This window comes from Hippocampus zosterae, chromosome 6 (genome assembly GCF_025434085.1).
Source record: "Hippocampus zosterae strain Florida chromosome 6, ASM2543408v3, whole genome shotgun sequence".
Lineage (NCBI taxonomy): Eukaryota > Metazoa > Chordata > Actinopteri > Syngnathiformes > Syngnathidae > Hippocampus > Hippocampus zosterae.
In genome coordinates this window covers 1,625,297-1,639,893 of record NC_067456.1, presented here as the reverse complement: position 1 = coordinate 1,639,893, position 14,597 = coordinate 1,625,297, and the positions used below count along the sequence as shown (strand labels likewise).

At 42.6% G+C, this 14,597-nt stretch overlaps 1 protein-coding gene across 1 annotated transcript in view; it reads left to right on the top strand.

The window, feature by feature from the left end:
- Positions 1 to 14,597, top strand: part of si:dkey-215k6.1 (transmembrane protein 132B) — a 102,774-nt gene that overhangs the window by 68,020 nt on the left and 20,157 nt on the right. Inside the window, exon 5 of the mRNA XM_052068896.1 lies at positions 12,976 to 13,162. Within this exon, the coding sequence (XP_051924856.1) occupies positions 12,976 to 13,162 (187 nt within the window). The remainder of the gene's footprint in view (positions 1 to 12,975; positions 13,163 to 14,597) is intronic.

Here is a 14,597-nt window from a genome sequence, read left to right as displayed (position 1 = left end):
CAGCCAATCGCAGGGCACACAGAAACGAACAACCATCCACGCTCACACTCACACCTAGGGACAATTTAGAGTGTTCAATCAGCCTGCCACGCATGTTTTTGGAATGTGGGAGGAAACCGGAGCACCCGGAGAAAACCCACGCAGGCCCGGGGAGAACATGCAAACTCCACACAGGGAGGCCGGAGCTGGAATCGAACCCGGAGCCTCTGCACTGTGAAGCCGACGTGCTAACCACTGGACTACCGGGCCGCCCTATAATAATAATAATAATAATAATAAACAAATAGATTTATATACTAAATAAATAATAATACAAATAAAATTATCGCGTGCGTCACGTTTTGTCATGATGTTTGAAATGTTGCGCCATCAAAAGTAGTCGTGTATCCGGACCCGGTTTCGGAGGGGGAGTATTCAAGACTGACCGTTTTTCAGACCGATAGCCGTACAGATCGCCTGCTTTCGGGGGTTCGATTTTTAAACATTTTCACGAGCTTTTGACGAATGCGTATAAACCTCAAGGGGCACCATTATCCTTCATGTTTTGGATGTTTTCCTTTACTGGAATCATCTCAAACATGCAAGAGAGAGAGGGGGGCCCTTGAGGACCGGATTTCGACACTCCTTTGATCCAAAATCCTGTTCCCTTTTTTCCTTTTGTTTTCTTTTCTTGCGTCGACATGATCTCTTGGATGGCGAAGATAAACCTTCGCCCTCAAACCAGACTTGAAATTCACCCCTGCACGCGTTTTATTTTTTTATTTATTTGTGTGAACATTTGGCTTCTTTTTTGCTTTTTTTTTTTTACTGCTTTGCGGTCTGAATCCTCTTGCCGGGCGCCCCGGATAGCCGTGATTGACGGGGTCACCGGCGCTTCACATTGCGAGCGCTCCGCTTACCATCTGACATGAGCGCATCTTGAGTGGGGGGGCTTGACGCTGAACTTTTGGGTCATGTTCTTCCCCCACCTTGACACGTTTTCCTTCCTTAGCCAGGCATTAGCATGAAGGTAGCAAACTCCGCCTCCTTCCTTGCTGTCAGCTAGCTAGTGAGCGAGCGAGGCAGGCAGTACGAGGCCTTGCGGGAGTTGGACTTGATTTATTTATCTTTTTAAAGGGCCGGCCGGGGCGCTCGGCATGGCTGACAGGCCAGGCTTGATACCTGGCCTGATTCAGTCACTCCCGGGCCCAGCGCGGCGCCGTGCGCTATTAGCGGCTAAATATACGCCGGGCCAAGTCCCAGCGCTTCAAAGGTTACCGCAGGCGATGACACGTTCGTATTTAAAAACTTCAAAAGTGCCCAAGAAGACCAAAACTCTGTACAGCGCTACCTTGACTTCCAAGCGTCGCAACTTTAACGTTTTTCAGTCTCACATTTTGATGCGACGACGACGACGACAACGACGACCTTGAGCAAAAATTTATTACGCTGGCGCCCGACTGCAAAGAGTGAAAATCGGCGAGTGATTGATGTCCGTGGTAATTGTCGGGGCTACTTCTGCTGTTTGCCGCTTTGTCGAGTCAAAGCGGAGCAGAAATGAAACTCGCCGGCTATGCTAGCTTGCGCGGAAGTTACTTAGCGGCGCCGTAGTGAGTCTCTGCCATTGATTTCACTGAGGTTAGACTTGGTGTTAGCAAACATTGATTTCAAGACAGCAGTAAAAGTACTATTTCCATTTCTTGGTGCTTAAATGCTCAGTTTTTGGAATAGGAATTTTGTAAATGTACACATTGTTCTAAACATGGAGTTGTGAGAAAGTGAATACTGACAAGTGGGTTTTGAATTCAACTTGGCATCAAAGAAAAAAAAAAACAGAAGGAAGACCATCAACCGATTACATATCTCCAGATACACACACACACACACACACACACAGACCGGTTTATTTGATTTGTGGGGACCACTTTTTAGTTCATCACTTTCGGGGACCACCCTTTCCAAATGACATACAGCTCTGCAAAAAAATCAGCGATACACAAGGTGGTGGTGTTAGCCTATAAACACCTTTAAATATCAGGATTTATGAAGTCACATGTTGGACTGTGTCATATGGGGACTTCAGAAAAGTCCTGTTTACATGTGTTATGGGGACTTAATTTAAATATATTTAAATATATTTACATCATTCACACAGTATCCACACCAAGTACATGTGATTATTGGTTGACCTCACACAAAGTGCATTACTCATCAAAAATGGCAAGCATCTGAACCTAACTGTCAAATGAAAGTCAAAATAATCTATTTTGATATGTTTTGTTTGTTAAATGTCCTGTGACTCGAATATATCTGCTTCAGAGAACGGAAGACATCTCCGGCTTGTTCTTCCAATCATAGAACCGGTCAATATCAGACCAATGTGATGAGTTTTTATTTAACGGAAGTGAACACACACACACACGCACACACACACACACACACACACACACACACACACACATAAATCCTGTATCTTGTCTTTTAGTGGCTCTTTGTGGAGCCACTAAAAGCTTTCAGGTGGTCCCCGAGAAGCTCCTCATTGTCTCCCGCGGCTGCTCGTTTTCACGTCTTTAGCATATTTGAATAATATTTTAATAATGTGCTGCCGTCTTTTGTGTGAAAACGGCTTCTTGGCTAACTGCTGTTTTTCACTCTATTTGTTGTGATAAATGACTGTTAGATGTAATTTCCCCCGGATCGTATCTCTCTCAGGCACACACACACGCCATAATTAGACTGTCTGATTAATAATTCATTATTACCTTCTCCTTTTTTTGACACCTTTTGGAATTGCTCTGTTTGGGAGAAAAAAAATACTGAAACACTGAAAGTGATTTCCCCCCCCCCCCCCCCAAGCATGTATCCAATAGTAACCTAGTGTCCCAGAATAAATAAATAAATACTAAAAAGTTACACAACTAGTGACAGGAATATACAATTATGCATGGATTCATCCTCGTGAAAACTAATTTTTGGTCGGCTTGGTGGCTGAAAATTCAAATACATTCAAGGCCAAAATCCAGTTTCACAGTTTGTCCTTCAAATTGTTTGAAAATTCTGATCCTGAAAAAAAGTTTGATTGAGTGGCAGAACATTTGATCGGCATATCTATCATGAAGGAAGCCACAAAAAAAAATGTCTCAAAAAGCCATGCCTGAAAAGATGTTTGAATCGGCCATTTTCTGATCATTTCCAGAGGTGGAGAATGTTTTCCAAATTCAGTCCCGATTGTCACTTAGCTGTATGACATTTCAGTGTCATGAGACAACCCACAAACATGTTTGGACCAATTCTGCCTTTCACGACTCAGAGCGTCCACCATTGGAGTTTTTATCAGCCATTTTAAGGTCATTTCCAAATGTCAGAGAGCTCATTCCACTTTTAAGCTTTTGAAAATTCAGACCCTGAGGCCACAGTTTCACTGACTATTGTGAAATTTGGTAGTCGCGACAATATTGTGCAGTGTCAGACCAACCAAAAAGTCTCAATAATCCATACATAAAGACAGCAAATACAAACTCCTCTTGGGTTTTGTAGCCATTTTCACTTGGCTACATTCAATTTGGTGGGCATGTCTATCATGAGTAGGAACCCCCCCCAAAAAAACTTGAAAAGCCATGCCAGGAAAAAAAACAAGTCCGCCTTTTTAGGTTCATTTCTATCAGTCCTACAAGCACAAATTGCACTGAGAGTGTTTTTAAAAACTTGAGCCCACAAAGACAATTTGGTTGTATATCACGCATAGACCACCAAAAAAAGTCTCAAGACGCTGTGCCTGAAAAAATACATGGGAAGTCAGCCATTTTGGTTCAATGTTCCTGTGGTCATTCCAATTGGTCGAAAATCCAGCTCCCTCAAACCCAGATTGATTTCAGAGCCGACGATTTGGTGGCCATATCCGCCATGAGCGAGCCAACAAAAACATCTCGAGGGGCGGTGCTCAAAAAGACACAAGAAGCCTGCTGTTTTGGTTTGAATGGGACACTGTGGAGTTAGTTTGGCCTTTTCCAGGGTGACCACTAAAAAAACTCCACTTCGAGATTTTCAAACTCTGATTTGCTTTAAGCGCAACCTGAATAGAATAATCATCATAGTTAGTGTAGCCTATCCGTGACGCTGCTGTTGCTGGAGGACATTGGTGATAATGAAAGATATACAATTATAGGGATGGGTGAGGGGTGTGGGGGGTGGGGGGTAAGTAAATGTATTCCCCGCAGCAAGGCAAACAAAAATGCGAAAAATGAAATGCGTAGTAGTAAAAGCTTGCTCTCATCTCACCATAATGACCTTTTTCCCCGCTTGCAGATGTCGCCGTGCCCGCCGCGTGCGTTTTGGAAAGAACACGTTGAAAAAGACGAGGAAAAAATAAGGGTGGGGGGGGGCCTGGAAAGTGACTTTTCGTTTTCTTTTGTTTTGTTTTCCAGACTGTAGCCGCGAATCTGTGACGCTCACTCAAAAATAGATTTCAACCCCAAAAAGTGAGAGACGAGAGGAAACACGGCTCGCGCAACTTTTTGACACGTTTGCAACTTTTGAAGAGCAAGGTTGCCTGTCGGACAAAGTCGACTGAAAAAAAATGTTGTTTGTCGTGGTCGTGGTTAAATGGCAACCATCATGACCGTTTGTTGCTCGTTTTTTCTGCAAGCCCTCATTAGCTATATGCTATTTGTATTAGCATCTGCGCTGTGAAATCATTTTGCGCTGATTTGAATTGACTGCGGAGAAAAAAAAAAAAAAATCTGCCAAGCAGGCTTTATTCTCAAAAGATCTAACTTCTCAGAAACGATATTCTGGATGTAACATGTTTTTGAGTATAGGAGGGGGGGGGGGGGGGGGGGAGACTTTTTCTAAATGTTTTTACACCTATGAACGTAAACGCATCAAATTTTATTTTTTGAAATTTTGCCTTCTTCAAACATGAAATCATTGTTTTCTAGAAAGTATCTGGAAAATATCTGGAGAAACGTGACTGCCGGTTTTCCCTCAAAATAAATTTATTCTTGATTTTAAAAAAAATCATCAAAACAACATCAACAAAACAACATCAAAAAAACATCAACAAAAATATCTTATTCTGGATATAACATGATATTGTTTTGAAGATTTTTGGGTGTATTTTTGCCTTGATTAAAAGCATTACATTTTCTAAAACGGATTAAATTACGATAAATTCCAAATTTATTCTTGAATGTGTTGTATTTGTTTTTTTAATTTTTTTTAAAATTTGGATTATCTGAGGGAAAAAAAAAGTTTCTGATGTCCAACAAAAAATAGTTTACTGAAAAATGTAGTCTTTTTGTAGTTTTTGTAGTAGTTTTTTTTTTTTGCCTTCACCAATTTGGAATGCCGCGAATATGTCACAACATCCACAATAGCATCCGTCACGCACACACACACCCACACACACAGGTAAACTGTAACCCCCCCCTCCCCCCCTCCCTCCATTGCCCCGTTTCAGTGCGTGTAATCAGATATTGATTTAATGCGCCACTCGCTGTGACATCCATCTCTGCTTTTTCTCCATCTTCTCTGATGCCCCCCCCCCCACCCCCCACCCGCTTTTATGATATTACGCACACGCACACAACAAAGCGTGAGCTGTGGGCCTCTGGCCGGGACAAAAAAAAAAAAAAAGGGATTTCTTGCTTTTAATTTATTTGAACAAAGGCTATTTCTCCTGGAAGGAAAAAGCTCGTCTATTGGAGGCGTGCGGGGGATGCGGGCCATTGCGCGCCGGACCCGCTACTTTTAGCCCATATTTATTTTACAAACGTCCTGGAAAATCTCTTCTTGTAGCAAAATAGCATCCAGTTTGTCTTGATGATGTTGTGCCACTACATGAAAGTCCTCAAAGTTTGATTTTGTTCAAGGAAAATGGCATTTTTAAAACAAGAAAAGTCCCAAAGGGGGGAAAAAAGAAATAAAAAGCCCCCTGTTGATTTTCTGTGCTTTTATCGATCTATATATCAATTTTTTTTGTGGGGCACAAAAATTGCGTCATCATTGGAGCAAAACTTTCCTTTCTCCCTCCACCGTTTGAAATCCTAACAAGTAAACCAGCGCCCTTTTTTTTTTTACAATTTCACCATCTCCTGCCATTGTTTCTCTGTTTCCCCCCCCCCCCCCCTTCTACAATTTCATCTTTGCTATGCCGGCACCCCGCCGCGCTCGTGAAAGCTTTCGGGCTGCATTTAAAGAAAAATAAAGAAAAAAAAAACAAATCTCAGTGGGAGATGTTTGATGCATGCACACGCACGCGGCGGCCTCCCCCTTAAAAGCATTTACATGTTGCATGTGCGGGAGCGGTGGGGGGGGGGAGTGACGGGGGGGGGGGGTGCTGCTTGTCTAAGTTTGTGTCACACTTGCTAACGTGTACGGGGGTGGTGGTGGTGGAGGAGGGGGCGGGGGTGCTTCTCCATAGGCTGGTTGATGCAAGGAGACAATCTGTGCGTGGGGGGGTTTCTGCGGGTTGGGGTGGGGGGGTTGCGCATGTCGTAGCATGTGTGATGTGCAATAAGATGGTGATGGTGGAGGGTGGAGAGGACATTTGAGGCTCTCCCCCACGACTACATTTACTCGCTGGTCCTCTCTACAGCAACACAAGACGAGAAATTGGAGGCCGGCAATCACAAAGGTCAACGTGATTTCACTTAGATCGTTAGCTCGTCAATTAGCTTAGTTGGTTGACTTGTTTAATGGGTTAGTTGCTTCGTTGGTAGGTAGATATGGGTGTGGCTAGTTGTTTAATCCATCCGTTTGCCTGAAGTTTACTTGATTATGTAGATGAGAAGGTCGTCATCAAGTTGGGGAGATTTAGTCATTAAATCCATAGCTAGCTGGTTGGGTGATTAGCGACAGAAGATAGTTTGCTAATTGCTATATATACTGCCCTCCATAAGTATTGGCACCCCTGGTTGAGATGTGTTTTTTAGCTTCCAATTATTTTATTTTTTTTCTAAATAATATGGGACCTTAATGGAAAAAAAGAGAAAAATCCAACCTTCAATACAAGTGCATTTATTCAGTGGGGAAAAAATCCCACATAAAGAAATAATTATTTGACATCAAATAATGTGTGTCACAATTATTAGCACCCCTGGTGTTAATATTTTGTACAACCCCCTTTTGCCAACAAAACAGCACCTAATCTTCTCCTATAATGTTTCACAAGATGGGAAAAGACAGAAAGAGGGATCTTCAGCCATTCCTCTTTGCAGAATCTCTCTAAATCATCCAGAGACCTGGGTCCTCTCCTCTGTACTCTCCTCTTCAGCTCACCCCACAGGTTCTCAATGGGGTTGAGGTCAGGGGACTGAGATGGCCATGGGAGGAGCTTGATTTTGTGTCTGGTGAACCATTTCTGTGTAGATTTGGCCATATGTTTAGGGTCATTGTCTTGCTGAAAGACCCAGTGACGACCCAGCTTCAGCTTTCGGGCAGAGGGCAACAGATTTTGATTTAAAATGTCCTGGTATTTCAAAGCATTCATGATGCCATGCACCCTAACAAGGTTCCCAGGGCCTTTGGAAGCGAAACAGCCCCACAGCATCACTGACCCACCCCCATACTTCACAGTGGGTATGAGGTGCTTTTCAGCATGCGCATCTTTCGTGGTACGCCAGACCCACTTAGAGTGTTTGTTGCCAAAAAGCTCAATCTTGGTCTCATCTGACCAAAGCACACGGTCCCAGTTGAAGCCCCAATACCGCTTGGCGAACTCCAGACGCTTGCGTTTATGATTGTGAGTGAGGAAAGGTTTTCTCCGTGCATGCCTCCCAAACAGCTTGTTGGCGTGTAGACAGCGCCTGATGGTTGATTTGGAGACTTTGTGACCCCAGGATGCTACCATTTGTTGTAATTCTGTAACAGTGAGCTTTGGAGATCTTTTGATTTCTCTTACCATCCTCCTCACTGTGCGTGGTGGCAAAATAAACTTGGCTCCTCGTCCAGGCTTGTTTACCACTGTTCCAGTTGTTTTGAACTTCTTAATTATTCCTCTCACAGTGGATATGGGCAGCTGCAGTTGAGTGGCAATCTTCTTGTAGCCTCTGCCTGACCTGTGAAGGTCGACGCACATCTGCCTCACTTGTATGCTGTGTTCCTTTGTCTTTCCCATGTTTAAGAGTGGATAAGAGAAATGGCCTCGGTGTCACGTCATATTTATACCCCAGGGAGACAGGAAGTGATGAATTACTAATTAAATGTTCCTACATACTCTGGTAAACTTTGTAAACTACTGTAGAAATGACAGAAATGCTTCAATTATGTTTATTTCCTGGGAATTGTTAAGGGTGCCAATAATTGTGGAACAGGTGATTTGATGTCAAATAATTATTTCTTTATGTGGGATTTTTTCCCCACTGAATAAATGCACTTGTATTGAAGGTTGGATTTTTCTCTTTTTTTCCATTAAGGTCCCATATTATTTAGAAAAAAAATAAAATAATTGGAAGCTAAAAAACACATCTCAACCAGGGGTGCCAATAATTATGGAGGGCACTGTATATATATATATTTATATATATTTTTTTGCTTTTAACTTTCCTCCCTCCTGGCGGCCCGGTAGTCCAGTGGTTAGCACGTCGGCTTCACAGTGCAGAGGTACCGGGTTCGATTCCAGCTCCGGCCTCCCTGTGTGGAGTTTGCATGTTCTCCCCGGGCCTGCGTGGGTTTTCTCCGGGTGCTCCGGTTTCCTCCCACATTCCAAAAAAAGCATGCGTGGCAGGCTGATTGAACACTCTAAATTGTCCCCAGGTGTGAGTGTGGGCGTGGATGGCTGTTCGTCTCTGTGTGCCCTGTGATTGGCTGGCAACCGATTCAGGGTGTCCCCCGCCTACTGCCCGGAGACAGCTGGGATAGGCTCCAGCACCCCCCGCGACCCTAGTGAGGATCAAGCGGCTCGGAAGATGAATGAATGAATTAATATCTTTATTGAAAGCATAAGCGTTCTTCTTTGCAAGCAAAATCAAACTATCATGACAGGCAGAAGCATTCTTCTTGGCGAGCATAAATTGACGACGCGAGAATCAATCGAATAATATGCGAATGTATGATTACTAAAAAATAATAAATCCAACAAGATAGTTTGCTAATTGCTTAGTTTTTTTTTTTTTGCTTTTAAGTCAAGGCGGCCCGGTAGTGCAGTGGTTAGCACGTCGGCTTCGCAGTGCAGAGGTACCGGGTTCGATTCCAGCTCCGGCCTCCCTGTGTGGAGTTTGCATGTTCTCCCCGGACCTGCGTGGGTTTTCTCCGGGTGCTCCGGTTTCCTCCCACATTCCAAAAATATGCATGGCAGGCTGATTGAACACTCTAAATTGTCCCTAGGTGTGAGTGTGAGTGCGAATGGTTGTTCGTTTCTGTGTGCCCTCCGATTGGCTGGCAACCGATTCAGGGTGTCCCCCGCCTACTGCCCGGAGACAGCTGGGATAGGCTCCAGCACCCCCTGCGACCCTAGTGAGGATCAAGCGGCTCGGAAGATGAATGAATGAATGAATGAATGAATGCTTTTAAGTCATTCGAGCACAGGGTCATGTACTTCTGTTAGCGGTGCCACCTTCCACTGATTTTCTAGTGTGTATGTGCATCCGCATGGGTGCATGTCCTTCCTCTTCTGCAAGATCATTCATCCAATGTCCACACACTGTCTTTTACGTGCAAGCTGACTGACAGCTTGGACTCCCGCACACACACACGCACACACACACACACACACACAATGTAATATATGCGCGTATATATTTTACATACATGCTGATTTCATTTCCATGTAAAGTGGCTGCTGTGACACCTCTGCTGTGTGTGTGTGTAGCATCTCTCTCTCACACACACACATGCACGCATGTAACTCAACACAGCATGTGTCAGCCACTCAGTTGTGTTAAAGAATGCACAACATGCTGTGTGTGTGTGTGTGTGTGTGTTTGTGTGCGCGCGTCCTTTCACTCTGACACGCTTGCGTTAGCACAAACTGACAGGAGGCGCGGCATGGCTGTGACCAGCTATGTCGCTCGTAAAAACACAAACTCACACATGCGCACACACACACACTTTGTTGTGCGACAGTGCTGTCGACTTGTGGTTCTGCCTGATGTCATTTTACCGTCTTTGCTTGTTCATGTCACAGACACACTTCTGACAGCCGTGTGTGTGTGCGTGTGTGTGTGTGTGTGTGTGTGTGTGTGTGTGTGTGAGACAGGTAGGTGGACTGGTCCTTGCTTCCAACACCTCCTACAACAAATTGTGTGTGTGTGTGTGTGTGTGTGTGTGTGTGTGTGTGTCTCAGCCTGTTTTTAGGGATTGGTGACTAGTTTCAAATCATTTTTTAAAACGTGGCCATTTAAAAGTAATTATTTGCTTGCCACATTCACATTTATTCATTTGAAATATCTGCTAGGATTACACTTTGCAATTTTGTTTAGTTTTTTTTCCTAATTTTTTTATTTTATTTTTTTATTTTTTTTTCATATTTTTTTATTTATTTTTATTTTATATATATATTTCAATTTTATTTGTATTTGTCTTATTTTGCACAAGAAAATGTATTAATATATTATTCATTTATTTGATATCTATTTTGTCACACGTTACTTGACAACGTATTTTTACTTTCTTTTTTTCATCGATGTTTTAGTTATTGCCAAAGTTACATTTTTATTTCTGTATTTATTTGCCAAGTAGTGTCTATTTTTTTTTCTTCAGTTTCTGTGTATGTCGTATTTGCCAAAGTTGTCGTTTTTATGTTTTACAGTAACAACAATACATATAACTTAAGTGTTGATACGAATTAAATGCTCATAAATCTGGGAGGGGGTATTTAGTTTTTTTTTTTTTTTTTTTATGGCAAGCGCTTTCCTCTGGGAGTCCATTTTCTCAGATTTTAATTATTGGGATGTCATTAAAGAAGTGATGGAAATGCTGAAAAGCTATTAAAATTAACATTTTAAAAATGCCGTCAGCTCCTTTTGCTAATTATGATGATCATCTAGTTTAAAAAGCAACACTTGTATTTCTGCCATCTGATCACTGGGGGGGATAGAGGGGGGGGGGTGTCCTAATCATCAAGGCAAATTGTCTCGATATATGTGAGCCGTAAAATTAATTTGTGCTAATGGGCATATAAATATATAAATATCAAAAAATATTGTCTGCCACTTTTGTTGTAATGGAGATGGAAGCGTAAATTAAAGGCGTCAAAAAGGCATTAAAATGTAAATTGTCATCTGCCGTCGGAGCTCAGTCAAAAGTGAAAAAAAAATCATTCATGGGCACAATTTTCTTTTTCTTTTTTTTTTTTTCGGAATCATAAGCTTTGAAAAACAGGCTGTTGTGTTGCTAACCATGCTAAACTAACCGTTGCATGTTAGCTGGTCAAGCTGTGCTCGATGTCGAGTGACGTTGGACTCCCGCATGCGATATTTGATGATGTTTTGTTTCATAAAACTATTAAAAGAGCGCCTGCAGTTTTTTCCTAACCTCTACATCACCTATTACGGATGCTAATTTTCTTTTTTTTTCAAACTAGGCTATATTTTGTTAGCTAACATCTCTTTTGCCAGAGATGTGTAATTGACCAAAACATAAAAATTATATATATATATATATATATATATTTTTTTTTTATCGGTGATGTGCACAACGCATTACGCGAACTGTAATATAACGAGGGACATTTGTTTTGTCCTTTACTTTGTGCTAATGATCGTATTACCAACTGTGACCTAGCAATGTTATGCTAGCAACTGAGTACTCGACTCCCTGTTTGTAACTGCAAGCTAATTATGCTACGGCAAACAGCAGTGTGCCAAGCTGTGATTCATTTTGTTTTTTTGTTTTGTTTTTGTCGTAAAAGTGTTGTTTTGTAGACACGGCGAACACCTGGATGCAGCTGTCAGTGTGGACACATTGCTTTTTCTGCTCCAGCGATTACACCTCCCCCGCAGACGCGCGTTTAACACGCCGTCTCTCCTTTTAGCTTTTCTGATGCGTGGAAATGACAGGGACAGATTGTAACCATCTTTCATTTTTCAATTTTTTTTTTAAAACTGATACATAAAGTCACAGTTAAAGCGAAGCGTTTTTTTGCTGTTGTTTTTTTTTTTTGCTAGCGATATAACAATAAAGGCCGTGATTACGCTTGTGACGCTGCTCAAATGTGCCGTTTGACGCCTACTCCTGCCCCTGCCATGCCCCGGCGCGCGCACACACGCAATACACGCACACGCTAAATGGATATCCAGCTGTGTTTTCATCAATGTTCTTGTCACTTGCTGAATGCGATGACTTGACTTGAGGCCGCGGAGCACTGAGGCGCAGCTGCGAGAACCAATCAATGAAAGAGTTTGCGCTCTTTATTTTCTCTCCTTAATTTTAATGACACAAGAAGGAAAAAAAAAGTTGATGAAAGTCTTCTCGAGGTGTCTAAAAACTGTTAAAAGGTGGGGGAAATTGGCTAGGTGCCCATGCTAGCAGGACAAGACTTGGAGAGATGACGTAAGATGCAACAGGAATGTGTGGTTTTTGATTTTTTTGTCAAGTTATTGTTACTGAAATAAGAAAAAAGGGAAAATATTGTAATTTCGTTTGTATGTTGAATTGTAAGACGCTTTGTTAGCTTGTATTTTAGCTAGCAGGTTACTTCCTGGTTGACTGAGGAGAACGGAGTGTACTTTTTTGATCATTAGTATTATTATTATTGTTGTTATTTGACAATTTAGACATGTCTAAGGTTATCTAAACAACAAAAAGCAGCCCCCACAAAAATTTTTTTGTGGATTTATTGATATGTTGGGAGGTTACTTCCTGTTTCTCGGGATCCTGCAATTCGAATGTACCGATTTTGTTTTGTTTTATCATCTTGGGCGGGAGGCATGCAAAAAAAAATGCAAGAAATAAAACTACTGACAAAAACAAAACAAAACAAGTCTGTGTTTTAGTTAGCAGGCAGGATGCTAGTTGCTGATAATTGCTAATCGCACCGCGTCGTTTTCCTTCCCCCAGGTTGGAAAGTCCGTCTTACGAGGTGATGCAGTTGGATTTCGAGGTGGACAACGTGATCACTTTGGCTCCCACCCAAACTTTGCACTGGAGCGTGGAATACGCGTCGGGAGCGCCGGCGTCCGCCGAGAGAGTCTCGCATCTCTACATCAGCAACGCCGACATCCGGGGCATCGTACCGCTCGCGCAGGTAAACTCATCTCCTCCACCCGAATCATTCCTTCTTTTTCGGTACATTGCCAGGTGGCCTACTTTTCATTTTCTTTTTCCATACCTGGCTGACTATATTATAGCGCAAGCTATTCTTTCTTCTTCTGTATGTAGTTTTTCCCTTTCTTCTTCCATATCTTGCAATAGTGTTTCAACAAACAGGAAGAAGTGAATCCTTACATTTTCGTGGATTAAAAGGGACCTTTCCTGTCTGCCCAAAGCAAAAAAATAGTCACCGAGAGGTAAAAAAAAAAAAAACTAAGAGAAAGAAATGGGGCATCCAGCTGCTGTAGATGCTTTTGAAAGCTCTCCGGCTTCCATTAGCGGCAAGCTAATCTGGCCTGATAGTCCCTCCTTTAGACCGCAAAGCCCCGGTGAGAAAAGCCAATTTGGGGCTGGTGAGGCATCTGCCGTCGCGACACACCACACAGACAAAAAAACATCACTGCAGCCTGCACTCCGAAACAATCAGAAACGTAAATCTCCCTTTTTTTTGGGTTCCCATTTGGGCTTTTTTTGTTTTTGTTCAAATGTGACACACAAAATGTGATAAGACTTCAAATGACAATCAAAGTACAGTGCTGTGAACTATTTTTTTTTTGCCCCTTTCCTGATTTCTGTGTTCTTTGCATATTCATTCAGATCATCAAACCGATTTTAAGATCACACCGAGACAAGATACCAATTTCTAAAGGCTACGGTAATTTTATTCATTTGGACACGCGCCCACAAAAAAAAAAAATCCAAACCTACCTGTCCCTCTGTGAAAAAGTCATCACCCCCCTGAACCTAATTATGGGTTGTGAACCGAAACTTTTCTATGTGATAAATATGCAAAGAACACAGAAATCAGAAAAAGGGGGGGTGGGGGGGGGGCAAATAGTATTTCACGGCACTGTATGTTGACACATGATCACTATGCCTGCCCGTCACAGCCCGTGCTTTTTGATTATTTTTCCATGTCATTAAAAACAAAAAATCTGTCCATCTCTCATTGAATACGCTACACCTTCATTATTTTAGAAACGTACGCATCTGTGAAATCACCACTCATGCCGAAAAGTACATCCAGGTTCTCGAGAAACGCATGCTGCAGTCCAGGCAACGTCTTTTTCATGGACGCCTTTCTTTATTCCAGCAAACCAAACCACATTTTCTGCACCCATTACAACAGCGTGAAGTCGTAGTCAAAGAATGCAGGCACTACAATTGTGCCTGCCTGCAGTCCAGACCCGTCTCTCGTTCAAAATGCCTGGCGCATTATGAAGCGGAAAATATGACAACGGAGACACCCCCGGTCTGGTCAACAACACAATGGGAGAGTAGTCCACCAACCGAGTCACATCGGTTGGTCGGTTTGTCTGTCGCTGGGTCTGTTGATATGTCCATGTGACCCCCCCCCCCCCCCCGCCACA